Genomic DNA, 25045 nt, shown 5'->3' with positions numbered 1-25045 from the left:
TCTCTCCCTCCTCGCTCGTTCCTGTTCTTTCTCCCTCCTTCCCTCATTCCGTCTCTCTCCTCCTTCCTCATTCTGTCTCTCTCTCTCCCTCGTTCTGTTCTGTCTGCCTTCCCTCTCTCCTCTGTCTTTCTCCCTCCTTCCCTCGTTCTGTCTCTCTCTCTCCTCCTCGTTCTGTCTGTTCTGCCTTCCCTCTCTCCCTCTGTCTCTCTCCGCTCCCCCTCCCTCATTCTCTCTCTCCCTCCCTCGTTCTGTCTTTCTCCCTCCTCCCTTGTTCTGTCTCTCTCCCTCCTTCCCTCGTTCTGTCTCTCTCTCTCCCTCGTTCTGTCTTTCTCCCTCCTTTCCCTCGTTCTGTCTCTCTCTCTCCCTCGTTCTGTCTGTTCTGCCTTCCCTCTCTCATTCTGTCTCTCTCCCTCCCCTCCCTCGTTCTCTCTCTCCCTCCCTCGTTCTGTTTCTCTCTCCTTCCCTCCCGCACTGTGGATCACAAGTCTCCACTTTGACTGTTCTTGATGTGTAGAAACTGTCTCTCATTGACCTTTCTCGTTCTCTCTCACTCCCTCTCTCCCTACCGTCTCTCTCTCCACCTCTCTCAGGTGGAGACGAAGAAGGCCCACATGGCTGTGGGCTCCCTCACCATCAACAAGGAGAGGTCAGAGGCATGTGACTTTCTCGGTTCCCTTCATCGAGACAGGCATCAGCGTCATGGTATCCCGTAGCAACGGCACCGTCTCGCCCTCTGCCTTCCTCGGTGAGTGTGACCCACAAACAGACTCTGCCAACGCTGCCAACTTTACAGTATCACCCAAATTTCCGTCCAGTGTGTACTGAGACTGAATATGTGCTTAACTCTCTCTCTTTTCTGTCTGTCTCATTCCCCTCCGATATTTTCTTTTCTTTACTCCCACTCTCTCTCTCTCTGACTTCCTCTCCCTCGCCTCTATCTCACTCAACTTTTTGTTTCTCTGTGTACTCTCTCATTTGCATATTTTTCTCTCTCTCGCCCTCCCTCCGTTGGCCTTTCTCTCTCTGCCTCTCTCTCAGAGCCCTTCAGTGCTGATGTGTTGGGTGATGATGTTCGTGCATGCTGCTGCTGGTGTCGGCCGATTGCTGTGTTTGTGTTTTGAGTACCTCAGCCCTGTGGGCTACAAAACCGCTGTCTGGCCGACGGTAGAGGTGAGACGGTCTGGCTCCACACCGGCACGAACATCTCTCTCACAATCGCACACACGCGCAACACACCACACATTCTCTCTCTCTCCTCACACACACACACACACACCACACACACACACACACACACACACACACACACACACACACACACACACACACACACACACACACACACACACACACACACACACACAGCACACAACACACACACTGCTTTGCACGGTGACCTTCCCCAACTCCCTCATGGCAAGCCAGCAAACCCTGACCACCCTCCTCCACAGCCCCTCCCCCTCCTCCTTCCTCCTGTCCTCTGTCCTCCTGTCCTCCTTCACCTCTCAGAGCCCAGTGCAGTGAAAGTCTCTTCTCAATTGATGTCAGCACGCCTCCCCGGATCTTCATGTATTTTAATGTGGTGTCCTGTGTTTTTGCATGCATTTCCATATTCTCAGGATCACATGTCAGGCCTGACAGGGATGGGCCCGTTTTCTTACATCTCCCAGCTTAAAATATAAATAATGAATGTCTCTCCATCTATTCATGACTGGGACTATATGTAGAGAACCATATCCTTTTAATACTCTCTTCATCCTTCATGTTCTGGAGAATAAGACCCTCTTTCCTAAAAGCGTTGTAGGAGATGCTATTGTTAGCTGGTCATACAGTAGTCTTGGAATTCAGTGTTTGTGCGAATTGGATCAAATGTTGGATTCCAACTAGTGATACTCATGGTGGCTACTTACAGAAACAGTAAATACAAAAATATTATCATGATGGATACAATCTTGGTGTGGCATGACAGAACCACAGCACACATATATTCAAACAACATAGGCTTAGTAGTGGACTAAAGCCTCATCTGCACTACAACACACTTACCAGGTGTTTATCAGAATGACACAGCACCGTGGTCCAATCAGTCGTTGCTCCTCCAGCTCCCTAGCCACATTGTGCTTCATGATCCTACAGCTAACCACAACATAACTACAACCCTGAGACGCCTCCCTGAGACCATTGCTCATTGTGATCACTACCTGTCTCTCCATCAGAGCCTGGAGGGCCCTCCTTCACCATCGGCAAGGCCATCTGGCTGCTGTGGGGTCTGGTCTTCAACAACTCTGTCCCAGTGGCAGAACCCCCAAGGTGTTGGACCAGTAAGATCATGGTTCGGTATGGGCCTTCTTCGCTGTCATTTCCTGGCCTCCTACACTGCCAACCTGGCAGCCTTCATGATCCAGGAGAGGTATGTGACCAGGTGTCTGGACTCAGCGACAAGAAGGTAAGGCCTGTCATTAAACTTCATTAGTCCTTTACTCCCTTTTCTTACATCTCCTCTCCTCTCCTTATCTCACCTCCATTCCATCTCACTGTCCATCTTTCCTTGATTCTCTTGATTTCTATCTCTCGCTCTGTCCTCTGCCTGCCACCACTTCCTCACGCCATCATTATTTCTACACCTCTTATCTCATCTCTCTGCTCCGTCTCTGTCTCTCTCTCTTCCCTATCTCCTCCCCTCAGTTCCAGAGACCCAATGACTTGCCCTCCATTCCGGTTTGGAACGGTCCCTAACGGCAGCACGGAAAGGAACATCAAGAACAACTACAAGGAGATGCATGGTACATGATCAAGTTCCACCAGAAGAATGTGGACGAGGCCCTCTATGGTCTGAAGACTGGGTGGACAACTGTAGCCCTTGGCAAAGCAGGCAGAAGTCTATTATCCTTATCACAACATTAGGGCTACTTAGCAGGTTAATTGGGATGAGTAGTTACAGTGTAAAGCTAGGCCAGAAGTGATTACTGTAAATTCTCTCATTAGTAAACTGGACGCCTTCATCTACGACGCAGCAGTGCTGAACTACATGGCCGGGAGGGACGAGGGCTGTAAGCTGGTGACCATCGGCAGTGGGAAGGTGTTTGCCTCCACGGGCTACGGCATCGCCATCCAGAAGGAGTCTGGCTGGAAGAGACACGTCGACCTGGCCATCCTTCAGCTCTTTGGAGACGGTGAGATCGGCGCTCAGTTAGAATTACATACAGTTTGACTTCATGTATTTCAGCTAGGGAGTCGTGCCATTACTGAGGGTTTTAATGGTGTTCTTTGATGGAAAACAGCCAAGTTTTTCCAGTCAGATTACTTGCCTTCATCTGAAGAGAAGTGCAATAAAACAAAAAGATTGGGAAATGATTTGAGAGTGTGCTGTRGTAATGTTTCCACATGGAATTGTAGATGACTGTGTACTTTTGGAATACTTGCCAACTGGCTAAAATATAGAACACACAATCCTACAGGTAMTGTCTATGTATGTTATATTGTGTATAGTAAGGCTGTGTCCCAGCTTGATTGAGCACCAGTCAGAGCTGCATTCGAAGCCATATAGAAGTAGTTTTTCTCTCTGCAGCTTGTCTGTGCTGGAGCCACTTTATCTGGGTGTGTTCCAGCCTGTCTTGAGGATCCTGGACCAAGGCCCCTCCAGGCCCCACTATAGTGTCCTAGTTAGAGGTGCCAGTAAAGCTGCTGGTGTATTCTACACTCTGTGGACAAGGGGTGTGTGTGAATGTGGGTCAGCCCTACGAAGACTGTGTGTGTGTAGGTCTCTGTTTTCATATACTATGGACAAGGGGTGTGTGTGAATTGGGTCAGCCCTACGAAGACTGGTGTGTGTAGGTCTCTGTTTCTCTGTGGACAGGGGTGTGTGTGAATGTGGGTCAGCCCTACGAAGACTGTGTGTGTAGGTCCTGTGTCTGTTTACTGAATGTACAGGTGTGTTTTAAGACCTGTTTGTAAGCTTTGGATAAGGAGGTGTTTTTCTGTATTTAGGGATCGATGACAATACGTTATTGTGTAAGTGTATAGTATACAGTTTCTTGTAGAATTTATTGTGTGTGAATGTGTGAATATGGGTCATCATCTTGGCTGTCCCCTGTGTACAGCCAGCCAAAACTCAGCAAGTGGCCCTCAATGTCACATTGACACATCCCAACATGCACTCCTCTCAGTGTGACCTAGATGGAGAAAGTGATCCTCACGTGCTGAGAGACCAGGGGCCTTTGACGGGTGCAGACGGGGGCCTGGCTTGGTTTGATGATGAGGCTCGCAGACAGTCACTTAGAGCATAGGAGGATGCCTAGGGCCCCAGGGAGCTCTGGTCTCACAGACGCCACTGAGCCCCATCTCTCACACCAGTCGCCCTTGTCGTCCAGGAGCCATGTAGGCGCAGTGGGCCCTGAGTTCGATCATCTCTCTGTGTGCGTGCGTGCGTGCGTGCATGCGTGCATGCGTGCGTGCGTGTGTGTTGATGCTCAGGGGCCAGTGGTCCCATGCGAGAGCTCTGCTGACGTGCACAGCCATCTGAATGTATGCTTAGTTAAGTAACGCCAGTCCTGCCACGGACGGTCCGCCAGAACTAACTGCTGCTGATGTTACACAAGGTGACCCACAAAGAGACAGACAGAGACTCTGGGACATGGCTGGACACGTAGACACACACATCATGCACGCACACTGATATTTCCATATACTCATGCGCACACATGGGTCTATTTGCTGAATCTGAAGTGTGCTGTCATGAATATGAAAACTGGGATGTATTGTAAAACTGTATTCATTAAATTGCCACCAAAGGCCTGCATGCATTAGTGTTTGTCCTCTACAGTTTTAAGTATAATTTTCAGACCTATATTTTCAATTGTCTTTCCCTACTCCTCATCCCTATACCTTTTCTCTGCTCACTTTGCATCTATCTCCCGTTCCAATATTTATCCTCTTGCGACATCCTGTCCTCCCTTCTCCACACCCTTCTCCTACTCCCTCCTTTCTCTCCCTCCACTCATCCCTCCTTCTCCATACCCTGTCCCCACTCCTCCCTCCATCCTCTGTTCCCACTCTCCCTCCTCTTCCCGTCACCACTCTTCCTTGACTCCTCCCTCCATCCTGTCCCTCTCTCCAGGTGACATGGAGGAGCTAGAGGCCATGTGGCTGACGGGGATCTGCCACCATGAGAAGAACGAGGTGATGAGCAGCCAGCTGGACGTGGACAACATGGCCGGCGTCTTCTACATGCTGGGGGCGGCCATGGCTCTGTCGCTCATCACCTTCATCGCRGAGCATGCCTTCTACTGGCAACTGCGCTTCTGCTTCATGGGCTACTGCACGGGCAAGCCAGGCTTCGTCTTCTCCATCAGCAGGGTGAGCCAGMCCACCTCAGACACCCATAGTAACTGTCTGCACACACTCATACATGGCTGTTCTTCACATAGGTTTTCTTCCTGTGGTCCTGTGATCTGCATCAGCGCCCTTTGGCATCTTTATGAGTTATGACCTTCATCATCAACCTCACATCATCAACTTTACTGTCTCTAATACCCAGTAAATGAGAGTGCTTTATTCTTGGGAAAGGTAGTCCATCAGGGAACCTGGTCAAGTAGAAGGCTTATAGGCACTGATAACAGAAATCAGTATGTAGTTTATGTCCCCAGTGGCCAACCAATGCCAAACTCTGAGTTTAGTTTGACCACAGACAGCTTTCTTCTTTTGTTTTGATGCTAATGCCCGTTTCACATCCGGGGTAAATATTTACAAAATATTGAGCCAAAATCAATTGTTCACTCGGCCAGAGAAATGAGTGTAGATTACTGGTTCTCCTGGGAGCAAAGTCACCCCGANAAATATTTACAAAATATTGAGCCAAAATCAATTGTTCACTCGGCCAGAGAAATGAGTGTAGATTACTGGTTCTCCTGGGAGCAAAGTCACCCCGATGTATTTGATTTGCAGTCCAACTGTTTTGACATGGCTCCAGTGTAACTCACCAAGGTGAAACGCTTGGGGTTAACCACGTGGCTCATTTACGACAGTGCCACACAATCCATTGCTTGTTTCATTTGAAAACCAGGGCAGAGGAATAACAGTTGATTATTTTGTGTCTAGTGTTATAGTGTACATTTTAGTGTGTGTTTGGGTGTGTATCCATGACAGTTGGCTTCTCATTCCAAAGACAGATTGGTCAGTAAGCATTGATGATTATACAATTAGCATTTGTATGAGGACAAGAATGAGGAAAATTACTGTTTGCATTTGTGTCAGGTTCCATTATGACATGTATTCATGATATTATTTCCTAGTTGTTGTGACGGTAAATATCTGGATGTGACCCTTGAATACGGTTCAATCTTAGAAAAAAATGTTCCAGAAGGCCTCTCCAGCTGTCCCTATAGGAGAACCCGTTTTAGTTCCAGTCAGAACCCTTTTTGGCTCCAGGTAGAACTCTTTTGGGGTCTATGGAACTCAAAATGGTTCTACCTGGAACCAAAAAGGGTTCTTCAAAGGGTTCTCCTATGGGGACAGCCGAAGATCCCTTTTAGGTTCTATATAGCACCTCCAAAATAATCAGAGGAGACAACCTACAATATGTTTATTTATTAGAATTCATCTCCACATACCAGCTTTCAAGGGATAATTAAACAACAATTGTCAAGGAACCCTCCGGAACTTTCATCACTCACACCTGTCCTCTATTCCCACTGATTAGTATTTGTATGTATGTACCCTTTGGTTTCCATTGGGCTGTCCATTATTGTTCCAATGTCCGTTGGTGTGTGTGAGTTCCTGTGCTGTGTGTTTTGGGCTTTCGTGCCCTTGTGCATTGCGCAGATGATTACAAGTCTCGTCCCATGTGATAATCATTGTGCGCGTGTGTATTTATTACAGGTACTCCTCGCTCTTTTGTTTGGGTTTCAACCCTGTGTTTTGTGTACGTGTTTGTTTGGTCTTCGTCCCCGTGCCCTTACACGGCACGCCATAATTTGGGGCGCAATAAAAAAACGAATCATTGTTACCGATGTGAGAACAATGAGGGAAATTATGGTTTATTATCTTTTAACACTCCTGGGGTAAGGCTTCACATTGGTTCATTGTCATTTAGTTTGAAATTTTCCCTGTGCCACTGGATTGATCCTGTTTCTTAATTTCACAGCATAATCCAATAAACGTTATTATTATTACCGCAATTAACATTTAAGCTCAGCACTGTACGAATGAGAAATCTATCATGCCTGATCGGAGTCTAGTGTCCAAGCCCTTGTTGGTTACAGTTTCCCCCCTCTGCGCTGGTGAAAAACAGTAAGCAGGGCTTCGTTAGCAAAGGTATTCCTCTTACACCTGCAACACTGTAACTAATTCACAAACTAATTCATTACATTGATTTAAGAAACCATCTAATGACTTTAGCTAAGAGTTTAGATAAGTACTGTAAATATATTAAACCTAATTGCTGCATCTTCAAATGATCACATGGTAGTATTATTTGCATGAAGTCACATATAGGCTACTCAAGGACAGGGCAGCTAGCGAATCGTTGAATTTGAAACCACATGTACACTCTGTAATCAGTTATAGATTGTAGGTGCCTCCATGACTTTACATTTCTAACATTCAGGCCAGAGCTATTACCATTCACACGTCACTGCCCAAATAACCCCAGAGACAGTCTGTGAATGTTTACTTTATGTGGGCATGTGGAGTATCTCAGTTGAGTATGAAGCACCATTGATGATGCTAAGGCATTCTGTTGTTTTGTTGATTCATCTCTGCTAACAGCTCAAACAGAGCACACATGATGTCATCTAACATTGCCAAGGGTTGAGGTTTGAGTAAACACAAGGACAGCATGTCACAGAGAATATGGGAGAGTCAGTAGCGGTTTGTGGGTAAAATCACTGGGGAAGCCAAGCCAGAAAAAAAAGCCATATTACAACCTATGTGTTGTGATAATTGCATTTGCTCTATAACTTGTTAGTTCATATGCCTTGCCACTGTGATATAGGCCTAAACCGAGACAATAATAAGACACGGTGACAGAATAATTTCAACCGCACCTTTGTTTCATCACAAAACCAGAGAGCAACATCTGTCCGGTGAAGTCCACAAAACATATTGAATGTAACAAAAAGCTACATGACCTGCAGCATGGTCAAACAAGTTAATGTTTTCGACATTTTCGGACTGCTAAACAACTGTTGATTTAGAACCACAGAGAGTTACTGCAAGTCACAAAGAGAACAGGAGCTGCCTCCACTATTCCAGCACCATTTCAACTTCAACATTTCAACACCATCAAATCACCTGTGCTTAGTCTAATACAGTGACAACTAAAAGATACCAAAAATATTTAGTCCAACCAACAGAAGCTAAATATGATGTGGCTGTCCACAATTCAGATTTGTGTGTGTAGAGAAACGCCAATGCCACCCTCCTCTCTTTCATATTGACGAAACAGTCTATGACTTACAGTACACACTTGTAGTTTTTGTTGTCTTAGGCTACCTGGCTAAAATGCTTGCTCGCTAGCCCAACTTCCTTTCATGGGCAACGTTAGCTAGTTAACATTAGCCTACTACGTCTAGCTACATATTGAACTTCCATCCTCAGTTCAGGGGCACAACAATGTATGAATTTATGGTTGGATCAGAATCACTGTATATTCATTGGCTAGTACGGAGATTAAGTAAAACCACAAGTCCAAATCCCTATCTCCATCCATGGCTAGTTTAGAAAAGGGACAATTTTAGCTTGCTAGCTAGCCACCGGAGGACAACAACACAACGAGATGCAACAATTCAAGTTGTTTCTGTCAATGACGTATTTCTCTTGATAAGATGTGACAGGAGTGAAGCCAAATCCAAACTGGCTTCCCTTGACACTTTGTTTTGGTGCCCCAGGACCATTCACAGTTGACCTCACTCAACCCTGATTGGCTATTATTTTATATGTTTGTTTTTTTTATCAAGGGAGGAAAATGCTCGCTGGCTTCCATTGCATTCAATGCTAAGGGCGGCAACAATGTCATACTCTTTATGACCAGACAGCATCAGATACTGTAGATGACCTACACATACACATACAGAGGGGCGCTGTTTCGCTCGCCTGGATGCTTTCTCTGATGAGATACATTCAGCCTCTTGCCAATTGATGGAAAAGTATGAAAACACAGAGAGACAAAAAATACATTATTTTATATTTCTTCTTGGTCAATGTTTTTATTACACACCACTGGGGAGAATAGTGGTATGGCAGGCTCATGGCCACATTAAAACGGAGCAATGGAGGGCACATTGATGAAGCAAAGAGGCAGAAGGAGGAGTAAGAGATACAGTACCACAGAGACAACCAATGACTAACAGTTGAAAGGGGGAGATGTTAAACGTGATGAAAGAGTTGACAGGGAACAAGGTTGGCATCATAGTTGTTATGGCATCAAGGCTGAGAGAGAGGACAGAAGACATGAAAATGACCCTGTTAAGGAATCATTTCCATTGACCAATACACCTTTGACCTTTAATGGCGGCCAAAGGGTCCTATTACCTCTGCTGTCATTTCCCAGACAAAATGTTTTAAAAATCATTGGGTCAGATTGATTTGATCCCACTCATCCATCTGTCACACCTTGTTTACCCTACTCTCCATCCATTTGTATTTGAATATCGTATTGTACATCACAGGATGCAAATTGCACGGTTTGTCTTTCTGTCATCATTATGTCAGTGTTTCATGGCCTCATCCTCTCTCTGGAGTTTTATCTTATTGCATGGCGGTCTACAGTCGATGCCGGGGGTATTTATTAACTGCCACGGGGTATTGTTCAGCTGAATTCTAATCACATTGATTGAATGTATTGACCGCTGAGACCCACAGGGCTTTACTGCATCTCTGTCATTATCAATCATCTCCCCATCCTCTCCTCTCTCCTACTTTCTCCTGCTCTCCTGTCTCATATACCCACATACAGTAGAAATACGTTAGATTTATTACATTCAGTCCATGTGAATCTGTATTTTATCATTAAAATACAGATTCTTGGAGAAACAATAAACAAGGAGTCAAATCCAGACTAGAAGTGGACACTTTACTTATCTCTGTTTACACTACCGGTCCAAAGTTTTAGAAAACCTACTCATTCAAGGATTTTTCTTTATTTTTACTATTTTCTACATTGTAGAATAATAGTGAAGACCTCACAACTATGAAATAACACACATGGAATCATGTAGTAACCAAAAAAGTGTTAAACAAATCAAAATATATTTTATATTTGAGATTCTTCAAATAGCCACCCTTTGCCTTGATGACAGCTTTGCACACGCTTGGCATTCTCTCACCCAGCTTCATGAGGTAGTCACCTGGAAGGCATTTCAATTATCAGGTGTGCTTTCTTAAAAGTTAATTTGTGGAATTTCTTTCCTTCTTAATGTGTTTGAGCCAATCAGTTGTGTTGTGACAAGGTAGGGGTGGTATACAGAAGATAGCACTATTTGGTAAAAGACCAAGTCCATGTTATGGCAAGAACAGCTCAAATAAGCAAAGAGAAATGACAGTACATCATTACTTTAAGACAAGAAGGTCAGTCAATACGGGACATTTCAAGAACTTTGAAAGTTTCTTCAAGTGTGGTCGCAAAAACCATCAAGCACTATTATGAAACTGGCTCTCATGAGGACAGCCACAGGAATGGAATACCCAGAGTTACCACTGCTGCAGAGGATATGTTCATTAGAGTTACTAGCCTCAGAGATTCCAGCCCAAATAAATGCTTCACAGAGTTCAAGTAACAGACACATCTCAACATCAACTGTTCAGAGGAGACTGTGTGAATCAGGCCTTCATGGTTTAATTGCTGTAAAGAAACCACTACTAAAGGACACCAATAAGAAGAAGAGACTTGCTTGCGCCAAGAAACACGAGCAATGGACATTAGACCGGTGGAAATCTGTCCTTTGGTCTGGAGTGCAAATTTTAGATTTTTGGTTCCAACCTCCGTGTCTTTGTGAGACGCAGTGTGGGTGAACGGATGATCTTCGCATGTGTGGTTCCCACAGTGAAGCATGGAGGAGGAGGTGTTATGGTGTGGGGGTGCTTTACTGATGACACTTTCTGTGATTTATTTAGAATTCAAGGCACATTTAACCATCATGGCTATCACAGCATTCTGCAGCGATATGCCACCCCATCTGGTTTGGGCTTAGTGGGACTATCATTTGTTTTTTAAACAGGACAATGATCCAACACACCTCCAGGATGTGTAAGGGCTATTTTACCAAGAAGGAGAGTGATGGAGTGCTGTATCAGATGACCTGGCCTCCACAATCACCCAACCTCAAGCAAATTGAGATGGTTTGGGATGAGTTGGACCACAGAGTGAAGAAAAAGCAGCCAACAAGTGCTCAGCATATGTGGGAACTCCTTCAAGACTGTTGGAAAAGCATTCCAGGTGAAGCTGGTTGAGAGAATGGCAAGAGTGTGCCAAGCTGTCATCAAGGCAAAGGGTGGCTATCTGAAGAACCTCAAATATAAAATATATTTTGATTTGTTTAACACTTTTTTGGTTACTACATGATTCCATATGTGCTATTTCATAGTTTTGATGTCTTCGCTATTATTCTACAATGTGTAAAATAGTAAATATTAAGAAAAACCCTTGAATGAGTAGGTTTTCTAAAACTTTTGACCAGTAGCGTAGATATTATGTGTAGTGCATGTTCCATGGTCTAATGTTCAACAGTTGCATAGGCTATGTACATGCCTGTGTTATTTATCAGTCTCTCTCATTCTCCTCAGTCTACTCTTAGAAGCCCTATTTTTAGTTCTCCTTTATTCTGCTTGTGACTCTCCCTTACCCCCTCTAATGCTGCTTAATGACCCTCTTCACTCACAGGGCATCTACAGCTGCATCCACGGGGTTCAGATCGAGGAGAAGAGCAGCTCAGCTCTCGACTCTCCATCYGTCACCATGAACAACACCCAATCCAACATCCTGCGTCTGCTCCGAACRGCTAAGAACATGGCCTCCCTGTCCGGGGTTAACGGCTCYCCTCACAGRGCCCTGGACTTRATRCGRCGTGAGTCATCCGTCTACGACATCTCRGAGCACCGCCGCAGCCTGGCAGGRCACTCGGACTGCAAGCCTCCGTACWTGCCGGAGGATAACATGTTCAGCGACTACATCAACGAGGTGGAGAGGACYTTCGGGAACCTCCACCTGAAGGACAGCAACCTGTACCAGGACCACTACCTGCACCACCARGGAGGCTCTGCCCTGGGGCTCAGCGGCCCACCACTTAACAGACCCCACAGCCTGGGCAGCAACAGCTCTCTGGAAGGGGGCATGTTTGACTGTGACAGTTTAGGTGGAGGAGTGGCACCCATCTTTACCACCCAGCCACGCTCTGCCCTGACCCACAGGAACATGAGTAAGTTTGACCTGATTGCCYGTCAGAACCCACCCTCRGGGCCGGGCTTCAAATCGGGACTTTCAGACCTGTACGGAAAGTTCTCCTTCAAGGGAGGGGCCTCCAGCTCAGGTTARATCCCTGGGCACGACAGGTACTGTGGGGGAGGGGGCAGAGAGGATGACGGAAACATRCGTTCAGACGTTTCAGACATCTCCACTCACACTGTCACCTACGGGAACCTGGAGGGKAARGCTAAAAAGCGTAAGCAGTATCGCGACAGCCTGAAAAAGAGGCCCGCCTCGGCCAAGTCYAGACGAGAGCTGGATGAGATTGAGCTYGGCTACCGGAGAAAGCCCTACCACACAGGCTACCACCARTACCACGGCCACCGCTCCTCCTCCCCMCCCCTACTGGCCTCCGAACGCAAGAGAGGAGGAGGSGGCAATGCAGGGAGCACATCCTACCTGTTCCGTGACAAAGAGAGTGTGAGGGATTTCTATTTYGARCAGTTCCGCCCCAAAGATGGTGTCCCCCAATGGGAACATGTGGATCTGACAGACGGTCCTGGAGGYGGGGGTGGAGGGGGCGGGGGGAACTGTACCAGTTTGGTGTCAGTGGACGACTTCCTGAAACAAAATAAACCCAAGAAATCAGAGTCTAAGAGTGGGGGAGGCACATCAGGGGCGGGGTTGGCAGGAGGAGACTGGGAGTGTCGTAACTGCCGTGCCAGCGGAGGAGGGGGCAAGCAGATGTRGATGCATGGCAGRGGGGRGGGGGAGAGYGGAGGCGGGTACGGTGGAGGGGTTAGTTGTGGATCCTCGGGGGGTGGAGGGAACAGCCGTCCCAGCTCTGCCACCTGCATGCGCTGCGAGGGCTGCAAAAAGACAGGCAACCTGTACGACATCAGTGAGGACAACAACCACCTCTTGGAACAGATGGGGGGTGGGAAAGGCGGAGGCATGGGGGCTGTGGGGTTAAGTGGAGGCGCCCAGCCTCAATCTCAAGCCCAGCGTAGGAAGTCTGCCGGCTTTGGAAAGCCKCTCCGACGGCAACACTCGTGCGACACCTTCGTAGACCTTCAGAAAGAGGAGGCAGTCGGAGTCAGGGGGGTCATGGGGGATCTAGGAGGGGGCGGTGGGYGCATGGGGGGTGTAGGAATGGGCGGGATGTTGCCTCCCCCCAGAAGTGTCAGCTTAAAAGAGAAGGAGCGCTACATGGAGGGTGTTAGCCCCTTCGCCCACATATTTGAGAGACATGGAGGCTCAGAGAGGGAGAAGGAGCGAGACAGAGACCCRCTGTTCTACGGTGGTGAGATGGCCAAAGAAGCAGGGTCGCCATTCGGCTTGTTCCGAGGTGGCGATGGCCTTCACCGCCGCTCAGTGGGGGAGAGGGACATGAGGGACAGAGAAAGAGCCATGATGGAGGGAGGTGGAGGAGGAACCTACTCCTTATCCAAATCTCTCTACCCGGACAGGGTCAACCAAAACCCCTTTATTCCAACCTTTGGTGARGACCAGTGTCTCTTGCATGGCGCCAAACAATACTACATGAAAAAGCAACAGCAGCAGCAGCAGATGCCCCCCAAAAACAGCCGAAGTGACTTCCGGGGCTCSGTGGGTGTGACYTCTTTCTTGCCAGCGACTGCCACTGCTGGGGTCATGTCCACCGTGGCCCCCAGGTTCCCTATGGAGCTGTGTCTGGGAGGGAARCTCCACGGCTCCACGCTGGGTMTGGGGCCAATACAGCGCCCGTTCAATGGCAGCAACGGYCACGTGTACGAGAAACTCTCCAGCATAGAGTCAGACGTGTGAGAGAGGAGACTGGGTGGGGAGGCATGGAGGGAGYGAGGSATGGCATTAGTSCRGGGAAGTCAGGYATGARGAGGCACCACTGTCCACATTGCAACCGCAACACTTTTAACAAGGAAGGAGAACAGTCAGGGAAYAGAAGATGAACGACAGAATGGTGYYAAGYTTCGACAGAAYAGAGCAGGGTGAGTTAGAAGGAAAGATGGGGACATTCATGCCCTGTTATTTTGTTARAAAACAATGAATTCAAGAGGTGACACGTGGGTAGGGTTATGTTAACTCTATTATTTATTTGGCCGTTGCCATCAACACACTCAAAAAGAACACAAAAGTGACACCTCAATGTGATATTGCAAGTTTGAGCCAAATGGCTTAGAGTCACACCTACAGAGTGATTATGAAAAGGGAATGTGAGTTAGTAGTGAAGTGTCCATCTGGTCAAGTTTTATTAGAGAAAGGAGATGTTGTCATGACTCATGTTTATGATAGCTCTAAGACCGAAAATGAGTTTGTTGGAAGACGATGGCCGTGTTTACCCCCTGCACTAACTCTCCCTCTTTTTGCCTCTACACTCTTAGAGAAAAGGGTTCCAAAAGGGTTATGTGGCTGTCCCCATAGGAGAACCCTTTTTGTTTCCAGGTAGAATCATTTATGGTTACATTTAGAACCCTCTGTAGAACAGGTTCTACATGGAACCCAAAAGGGTTCTACCTGGAACCTTAAGGGTTGTACCTGTAACCAAAAACGATTCTTCAAAGAGTTATTTTATGGGGACAGCCGAAGAACCCTTTAAGGTTCTAGATAGCACCTTTTTTTCTAGGTGAGTTGGTCTGCTCCCTTACACCCAAACAACTGTCTTTGACTCTTGTTTACTATGATAATTCAATTATAAATGAAAAAAAGATATTCTTACTGAAATAACAGGGTAAAACAACAATAATGTTATTAACATTGTGATTAACAAAAGTGATATTATGAAGTGCTTATGACATTAAGTTTGTTTTATGTTCCTTTAATATTTCAATACTGTTTAATATTTGTTGTTATTTCTTTGTCTGCCCGATGGTGGCAGGAAGCTTGTTATCTAATTCAACTAACAAGCCTGYAGGACTGAGTGAAAAGTCATTAGGTCTCTTGTTTTTGTTTTAATGATATACAGTCCATGCTCATTCATTCATTTGCTACTTTTTAAAATTGTTATGGAAAGATCTGGAAGACATCATTTGCACAGTACTGAACGGTTCTTCTTTGTTTGAAGTTTCAAGAGATTTCACACCCTGTTTCTGAACTTTTGTTGGTCAACAACTGTGAAAGACGTGTCTTGTCATAAAGCAGATGGCTGAAGATACTGACGGAAGGACGAGCCTTAAAGGACTCCAGATAATGTGTACCCCAGAGAGCTCAGCAGGGCGTGATGTAACGGCAGGATACGTAATGAACAAGGTGTTAAGATGTGTGCAATATCCACTTGTCTTGAAGGAAAAACTTGCTACTCTGAAAGCAAGTCATTATTTACAGATGTGAGACTGAGAGACTGTGGTGTGTTTCAAGACAATAACATGTTTGATAACTAACACTTAACTTGATGTGGACATTATTACACAGACATTACAATACCATCGGAAGTGCTTCATAAACCTGTCACACATCCATACTAAAGAACACCACATATACTGTCAGACTGCTGTGCCTCATCTAACAAGCATTTGATCAACCCTTTTGGATTCAGGTTCTTAGAAAACAGCCAGCAGCCTCSTAGGCTCACTTTTTAACACACCACTTATCTCGTAAAACCCGTTGCGTTCACTCTCTGACGTTAGGAAGGTCCATACAGGCTTATGAGACACATTGAAGAAGCATTGTGAATGCAGTTTTACTTCACGTCAGTCAGAGTGTTTAATGTGTATTATAGGCGTATGCTCTGTAATTCTAAATTTAACTCAAATCCTCTTAAAAGATGTTGTTGCCCAATGGTAATGGTGGTAATGGTAATGGTAATGGTGGTAATGGTAATGGTGGTAATGGTATTGATTAAAGGCTGAATGTAAGTCGTGAGGATGTCTCTAAAAGGGACATTCCTCCTCAGACTGAGGCAGTTAGACGGAGGATATCTTGAGAACGCTCACGCTGTATGCTTTGACAGATGTTGACACTACTTTTAACCTGAGACCTCTATATTGCACTGAACCTCCAACCCCCCTAACCTCCACCCCCCCTGGGTTCAGACTTTCAGAAATACATGCCTTATCATATGAAACTGACTGATGACACAAGATATTGTACAGCGTACGAGCCTTTCAGTTATTGAAAGGTTTGTCTTCAATTAGTATGAGGTGTCATGAGTTCAAGGGCTGCAGGAAATTGTGTTTCAGTGCTGAATGGAGATTGAAGGTGCTGAGGGAGTAGATTGCGCTGAGTCATTCCTACTTCCAATACGATCAGACTGCACCTCTGTAATATGGAGGTGGAAGATGGAGGGGAAATGATTGAGTGACAACAGCTGTTTTCCTAGACCTGCTGATAATCTATTCATTTATTCAGTACCGACTTCTCTCTCCATACTATTAAGATGAAACCCATCAAGTTAGCCTTAAATCAAACTGAGTCAACACCCCCCATGAATTACTTCACAAATGGATGGGTATCTTTGGACTTTGTATATGCACATGTTTTGGATGGTCGTCCAGTATCAGAAAGTTTGAAGAAGCAACGGAAAAGAAGAGGAAGAACTAAGAGAGAGTGAGAAAGAAAATAGAGTTATTATCAATCAATGTCAGCATTAGTATGTTCTCTTTTTCCCTGTAAATATATTTTAAAACTATTTTCCCTTTGTACAGTAGGCAGACAAGTCAGGATGTAAAGTTCAATATGTTTTACAACAATTTAAGAAATAAACAAAATGGTCATAAAAACATAAAAATACAAAAACAAAAATATGCAAAATATAGTTAAGACAAATATGATTAATAATGATAAGTGATATGATTGAACCTTTTATTTGCTTTTAATCTCATATTTACTTAATTATAAAAGTTCACCAATAAATATTATTATTATTTTAAGAATATGCTTTTTCTTATTTTCAGTAAAGTGTTGGAAATTGAGGATCATTTAGTGTAGACGTTTGGTGATAAGGGGGAAAGTTTAGTATACGAGTCTTTGCTAAGTTTCCCTTGAATTGTGTTAGATTCTCTTTTAAGATAGGCTACTCTTCATGCTTTACGGGATACACACAATTATCTATACATTTATGTAATACAGTATTACATGTATACATACCAGTAGATGGCTTTTACATATAGAGACTGTATATTGTGATCCTTCATTTAAGCAATCCTCATTAATTAAGTAATTGACTGCAAGATCATTTGTGTTATGTTGCCCTTTATTCAACTGGGATCTGATGCCGACTGCACTGGTGTTGATAGAGCTACACTACGCAGGACTGTCTCTTCCTCCTCATTCTGTGTATCTTTAATAAGGATAATACTGATATCTTCAGTGATACGTGTCAGCAGCACTGGGCACAACATATTGGACATGTCCCAGTGTTGCTCTCATAATAACAGAGGATGGTGGTGCAGATGGGGTCAAAGGGAAGTGGTTCGCTTCATCACATTGAAGGATCCATCTGAAATGGAAATGCAGTTTTGCAACCCTTTATAGAATGCTGAAATGTTTCTCATCCATGTCACCTAAACATAATGTGCAGATGGTTAGAAATGAAGGGTGAATCAAGTCATTCAAGGCAAGGAGTTGACATCATTATGTTCATTTGGGTTCTTGTCAGAGAAGAAATGATATCCTTTGTGATGTATTTATCCTTGATCAAATCTCCACTGTGTGTCAAACTGTTTGGTATGCATGTGTGACGAGATGTATATGTTGTCTAAGCCATTTTTTATTTATCTGCTAGTTTTTGTCTGAGCATTATTGCTTTCAGTAACTTTCAACGAGTTTATTTTCCAACTTTTTGGGAGAAATCATTTTAGCTTGGCATTTCTCATTCAAATGCATTCATGTCTAGAGGGTTTTTATTGAAAATTGAAATTGAAAGATGTGTTTTCACTGCACTCTGTRTGGGTCTGCATATTTTTTATGCAACTCCTCATGTTGATTTTACTCATCGCAATAAACTGCATGATCCCTTGGAGTGTTTGTGTTGGAATCTACTGGTGTGTTGATTAGTCTTGAATGGAAGAATCCCTTTAAATGTACAGGCCTACATTGTGATAAGGATGGTCAGGAACTCTTCTTGAAAATGGCACCCTGGTCTTAACCGTTTTTTTCACTGATTGGACAGGGTGGAATAAATTTATACTGCTTTATACAGGCTGTCATACCCTTTACCACAACTACTCTACGGCCAGCAAGTGCAGCAAGTGAGAAACAGCAAGCAGTGTTTATTTCCCCAAGGCCTTGTGGTCCCAGTCACACTCGGTGCACAAGCATGTCAGTACACATACACATTTGTTTAAATGAAGCAAAATGCAATGTCACATCAGCCAAAGCAAGGAAATGCTCTGCCATGGTAGTGGACTGTAGAACAGGCTGATGCTATTGGGTGGATACTCCAGCTGGAACACATTTATCTAATATGATAACAAACATCACTACATGTACAACCATGGTTTATTCCTGTATTTCAAAGTTGAATAAACAACACTGGTTTCATTGTGTTTTTATTATAATATTTTGCCTATTGATGAAAAGGACTTACAGTTTTTGAACTATTTAATTTGTATAACAATATAAACGTTGATGGTAATAGTGTTACAATGATTACATTGAGAACACAGTGATTGGTTACAGGCCTATTCTCACTTGAGTGCTTTGGACAAATTAAAGAAAAAGTTAATCTTATGAATATTGATGGGTTTTGCAAGGATTAACATTGCAACTTTATGCATTTTTTTTGTTGCGCTCTCATTTCTTGTAGATTGAATGAAAGTGGTGCACTGTGTGTGTTTTTGTGTGTGTGTTTTTGTGTGTATGCTTGAATGGTTGATCAGTTGTGGTCGTGTGTTTATTTGAGCATATAACATGTACAACGGTTTGATTTTCTTTTGTCTTCATGATTAAGATWCATAACATGACAAATGTTATAGTAATGTGGGTAACATTGGTTAAGGGGTTGTTGCAAAATGTATTTTATAAAAAATATTCATTGCTGAGAGTGTGTACAGACAGCCTGCGTTTTAGGGCAAGGTTTGTGATCTTTCTTTACCGAAGCTGAATATCCTGATTGAATTTACCATGAGTAGGTGAAATGTAACATGAACAGTATCAACTGTATACATATTATTGTAGGCCATTATTTTCTCCTTTTGTGGCCCTTTCTTTGAAATGTTACACCATTTTTACACCATTATACAAACAGAAAATTATATACAAATAAAGAATTGTACAGATTGTGTAAATATGAATATTGGAGAAAACATTTAAACTCATTACTTCATTTTTTTTGTATGGAAATGATTCAATTAACCACAATAACAAATGAATAAAGTCATTGGATATTTGCACAAAAAAATCATCATGGTACCTCTAATAAGGATAATACTGATATCTTCAATGATAAGTGCTAAAATATGACTTATTTCTCTTTGTACATGATGAACAAAAATTACGTGTTGAGTATTAATAAAAAAAATGCCAATCTCACGAATTTGGGGATGAGTCTTCCTTTCTCTGCCCTTGTGTGCTCTGTACCCCTCCCTCCCTCTCTTCCTTTCTTTTCCCTCTTGTCCATTTTTGAAGATTTGTCATCTCCCCTGCACCCCCTCACAATCTTTCATTTTCCATTTCCCTGATATATTGATATATTTATGTTCCAGTAAAGTTCRGCCTTGCTCCCTGCTTGTGTATGTCTCTCACGTTCAATCGCTTTTACTGGCAAGACATACTGAGTCTGTCTGCTCAGTCTACTGGACAGGGCTGCAGTCTCCCTTACACCCAATCTCTCACTCTGTCTCCCCCTCCTCCTCCCTCTCCTCTCCCTCTCTGTCTGGGAGCTCAGCTCGGCAGAGGTGGAAGGAGCTTGGACCGTGGGTGAGAGGTGGCAGCCCAGGAAGCAGGGCCACATGGTACCTTGAGTTGCAGGGCGGCTGGGTTTCCACTGCGACCCACACTGCTGGCGCTCCACAGCACCTTACAGACCACAGCACCACAGTCCAGGCCCAGGGCTCTGGTTGCTCCTGTGCTCAACCAGATCTAGTAGTCTGTGACCGGCTCTGGAACCCTGCGCTCCTCCATTTTAATACATTTAAATACCACATGGTGCCCTTACTTTCTGTGAGAGACACGCAGCCCTCCATGGTGTGAGCCAGGAGAATCTGTAGCTAGGTTACTGTGCTCTATTCATATAGAGATTGTCTCCCATGTACTAACCTCAAGATGTAATTTTGCCCGGGCCCAGTAGGACCAATGGAGTCAACCTAAACAGTCTGTCAGGGACATTATTCTATTATACTATGGTTAGGAAATAGTTGTGTGAATGTACATGGGAGACATACACTCTTAGAAAAAAAGGTGCTATCTGTAAAGGTTTTCTTCCTGGGGTGAAGGAGAGGACCAAAATGCAGCGTAGCCAGTGCTCAACATGTTTAATTATAAGAACAAGTGAACACTACAAACAACTTACAAAATAACAAACGTGCAAAACCGATACAGACCTATCTGGTGCAGAACACAAACACAGAGACAGGTAACAACCACCCACAACGAACACAGTGAAACAACCTACCTAAATATGACTCTTAATTAGAGGAACGCAAAACACCTGCCTCTAATTAAGAGCCATACCAGGCAACCCTAAACCAACATAGAAACACACAACATAGAATGCCCACCCAAAACTCACGCCCTGACCATCACACACATACAAAACAACAGAAAACAGGTCAGGAACGTGACACTATCTAGAACCTAGAAGGGTTATTCAACTGTCCCCATATGAGAACCCTTTGAAGAACCCTTTTTGGTTCCGGGTAGAACCCTTTTGGTTACAGGTAGAACCTTTTTGAGTTCCACGTAGAACCCTTTCATAGAGGGTTCTACATAGAACCCCAAAGAGTTCTACCTGGAACCAAAAAAGGTTATCCTATGAGGATAGCCAAATAATTATTTTGGAGCAAAAGCACATGCCTGTGAATGTACACCTTACTCATGATTCTCAGTATCTCTGTCCCTCTGTCTGTCAGTTTACACATCCCTCCATTCTTGTTCAGACCTACAACCACCATGACACTCATCTCCCCATGTATCAGCTTCCTCTAGCATGTCTCTCTCTCCCCCTCTTATAAATCTTTCAGTCAAGTTGGAAAGCAAGACTTATTAAATGATTGATAGCGGGGGCGAGGCATGAGAAAAAAAGGGGCAAGAGAAAAGCCAGACTTTTTTGTGGCCCTCAGACGTCTGGGGGGCAGAGGTGAAGGGAGAAAGGTAGAGGGGAGGAGAGTGAGGGGGAGAGATTAGAGAGGTTAATATAGGAGAGGGAACACAGAGGTAGACAGGCTGGGAGTCCAGGGCAGAGGCCAATGATCCAGTCAGAGAAAATCCCCATTCAGGGCTTGTTTGAAGGCCAAGCTTTCAGGGACTCTAATTTAACCCCATCTAACTGGCAAAGCTCTCCCTTGGCCTCTCTCTTGCCCTCTTTCACCCTCTCTTGCTCTCGCTCTCTTTTTTCTCTCTTTCTCTTGCTCCTTATCGCTCTTTCCCCCACTCTCTCTCCAAGGCCCACATATATTGTGTGTCACCTTGAGTTATTAGGATGGGGGGGCAGGGATGTAATAAAATGGAGGGAGACCTGTGAGTTATGGATGAGAGTCCACTGGATTATAGAGAATGAGAGGAGCGCGAGAAAGGGTAAGAGAAAATATAAATGGGACGAGAGGTAAGGAGGACAGATGACAGCGGTGAAGATACTATCTCTCTAAGTCCATAATGCAGGCTGCTTTTTCAATGTCAACTCTTAGCTTATCCTGTAAACACATGTCGGTCTCAGACTCTCTTTATTAATATAGAATATGCCTTTTTTTCTTCCTCCCCCAATACGTGTTGCCCTATTTTCTCTTTTTCTCAATGTCTGTCCTCGCTTCCACTACATCTCACCCCCACAATCCCAGAATGCACTACAATACAAGTACCTACTTTTTAACAATTAACTGTTACCTAGCAACAGTGTGAGTGAAAGAGGTGTAGGGAGAAAGGTTTTAGGCAGTGAAGAGAAGTAATGCTTTATAGTACTGTTAAAATAATTTTCTCATACAATAAAATATCAAACATACATGTATTATATGAATTAAGAGAACATGAATTTGCTCAATTTAGTACATGAGCATTGGGCAAAATGGCAGATGTTTTGGGGTTGATTGCATCACACATACTGTATACAACACTATGTATAGACACTGCACTTAACACTGGATAGGAACTGGGAGAGAATTTGGCTGGATGATGCTCCAGAACAGGTGATGCAGTGTCTATACATAGTGTGTACCTCCTAAGATAGTGAAGACTGCGGAGTAGGCATTGAGGAGCTGTCCCCAGATCTGTTAGGTCCAAAAGGCATCCAGACACAACTGAAGAGACAGCAGCACACAGCTGATACACAGCAGCCCAACATACATGAACTCCATGGACACCGACAACCACAACATTCCTGCAGGGAGAGAGAGGATCAAATCACACACATGCACACACACTAAATGCAGAAACACATACATAGAGAAAGGATTCAGACAAAGATAACAGTTGGGTGTGTAATATCCTGGGGGTGGCAGGTAGCCTAGTGATTAGAGTGTTGGGCTAGTAACTGAAAGGTTGTTAGATCAAATCCCCGACCTGACAAGGTCAAAATCTGTCGTTATGAACAAGGCAGTTAACCCACTGTTCCTAGGCCGTCATTGTAAATAAAAATGTGTTCTTAACTGACTTGCCTAGTTAAATAAAGGTTAATTAAACAAATAAAATACTGTTGCAGATGTCTGTTTTACTGGTAATACAGAGAGAAGAATAAAACAAATTCACACCTAAGAACTTATGACTGTTGCTATGACGGTTAATCCTTTACAAAATATTTGTTGATATTTGCAAAACAGTTTTTTGCTCAGAGCTGAGGGTGAGTCAAGGTGGGATATACAGTAGATAGCAGTAGATGCATGTAGACATAATAGGTTTGATGATAGATGAGGTATAGGTGTGGATGTCATACCAGTTTATGGTTATAATAACATGAGTAAATAGGGTTGAAGATCTAGTATCGTGTGAGAAAGAGGGAGAGAGCGGGATGGGATGTGGAGAGCAAGTAACAGATGGAGTGAAAGGACATTTACAAGTGATAGAACACTGGGAGGGTGAAGGACAGAAGGTGAAAGGAAGCGCTAGGGAGAAAGGGTTAAGGAGGAGAGGGGAATGAAATGGTTGCCGCGGCAACAAGAGCCAGCATTTCCATTGCTGAGCGTAAAAGTTTTGATGGTGGAGATGACAGAGTGCCATCATGTGCCATAAGGGGTTATTAAACGGTACATGCTCTATGTCAGGTTCGGGAAGCACACTATAATGACTACTGTATCTTAACTAATCAAATAAATCAGGAGTGTTTCAATTAAAAACATGCTCTGGAACATTGGCGACTGGTAAGTATTTTTTAAACCTCCCGCTTTGGGCTGGATGTGTCAATGTGTAGTTCATACATGCATAATCTAAGAGCAGAAATACTGTCTTACCTCAATTAGCCACGAAATCCCTAGCTTGAAAGCAACTGTTTACTGAAAACCGACTGTTTACTGTTTCCTGTTTACTGGCACCCTTTTCCCTACATTTTCTCCCACGTGGGCCAACCCCCAAGCAATTTGCGCTAGCGAGAGAGCAATGACGTGGTGCACATATCTGCACATACAGTATGTGACGTGGTACGCAATTTTCGAGGACCACTTTTGGCTCGTGAGTGCTACTTTCAGAATTACTGGTATACAAAAGTATACAAAGTATACGAAAGTACCGGAGAATCTCTTTACCTTGATGATTAAATTGAATAGAATTGATACGGATTGACCTCCTAGCCCTGGTAGATGTGTAATCATTACAGAGCATGTCCTTTCTAAGAACCGTTGACAACATTTCAATCTACATGATTAACATGACTTAACCTTCATGAAGAGAAACCTGCATTACATCATTATGAGATTCTTTCATAAAACACTAATTAGTTGTAGTTGAAATAACAGCAAGAGGGGGTACATAATCCTTTGTTTGGTTTTATACAATACTCCAGCAAGGGCCAGGACTTGAAAGTAATTAACATTTGCATATAGTCTCACCTTCCTCTCTTTGTACATAGCCTCTGCACCCACCAAGGTAATACAAGCAGGATGGTATGGAACCAAACGCTGTCAGCCTTGTGGCATAGCGACACTTCCCTGACAACCACCCGAGGGATGAATGATGGGCTGTAAGGTCACGGTGACGTCACAACAGGGGATGGAAGGTAGAAATCATACATCATGAAAGGTAGAAACCATACACCTCAGACTCCCTGGAAGAGAAAAGTAATAAAGCACAGAGGCCCACCATGAGTCACGGGGACAGCACCGAGATGATGGCACCATCAAATGTAATGGCCGCTGGGTGGGGGATCTAGAGAGGGTAACCAAAGGGTAGCCATAAGACAAACCTGCTTAATTGGGGTAATCACTCTCCTCACTTCTCATTCTGTAATATCACTGATTTTGAAATATGATCTCAGTATGTCCATCAGACTTCTCTGGTCCCCCCCCACCCCCCCCCCCCATCCTTTCCTCCCGGGAACCCGTAGTGATTTGAGCGCAGGGTTCTTACGGTTTT

The 25045-nt window shown here is 44.2% G+C and overlaps 1 protein-coding gene across 1 annotated transcript in view; it reads left to right on the top strand.

The window, feature by feature from the left end:
* Window positions 1-18576, top strand: part of grin2ba (glutamate receptor, ionotropic, N-methyl D-aspartate 2B, genome duplicate a) — a 140041-nt gene extending 121465 nt beyond the window's left edge. The window contains 15 exon segments of the mRNA XM_070438518.1: window positions 591-662; window positions 664-745; window positions 1039-1058; window positions 1060-1143; window positions 1146-1170; window positions 2217-2330; window positions 2333-2356; window positions 2359-2412; window positions 2415-2446; window positions 2686-2705; window positions 2707-2780; window positions 2783-2843; window positions 2986-3173; window positions 5117-5355; window positions 11876-18576. Coding sequence (XP_070294619.1) covers window positions 591-662; window positions 664-745; window positions 1039-1058; window positions 1060-1143; window positions 1146-1170; window positions 2217-2330; window positions 2333-2356; window positions 2359-2412; window positions 2415-2446; window positions 2686-2705; window positions 2707-2780; window positions 2783-2843; window positions 2986-3173; window positions 5117-5355; window positions 11876-14203 — 3417 coding nt within the window. The 3' untranslated portion in view covers window positions 14204-18576.
* The last annotated feature ends 6469 nt before the right edge of the window (window positions 18577-25045 follow it).

The sequence above is a fragment of the Salvelinus sp. IW2-2015 genome, unplaced genomic scaffold, assembly GCF_002910315.2.
Source record: "Salvelinus sp. IW2-2015 unplaced genomic scaffold, ASM291031v2 Un_scaffold992, whole genome shotgun sequence".
Lineage (NCBI taxonomy): Eukaryota > Metazoa > Chordata > Actinopteri > Salmoniformes > Salmonidae > Salvelinus > Salvelinus sp. IW2-2015.
Note: the sequence above shows the minus strand (reverse complement) of the source record. Positions and strands in the feature narration are given on the sequence as shown.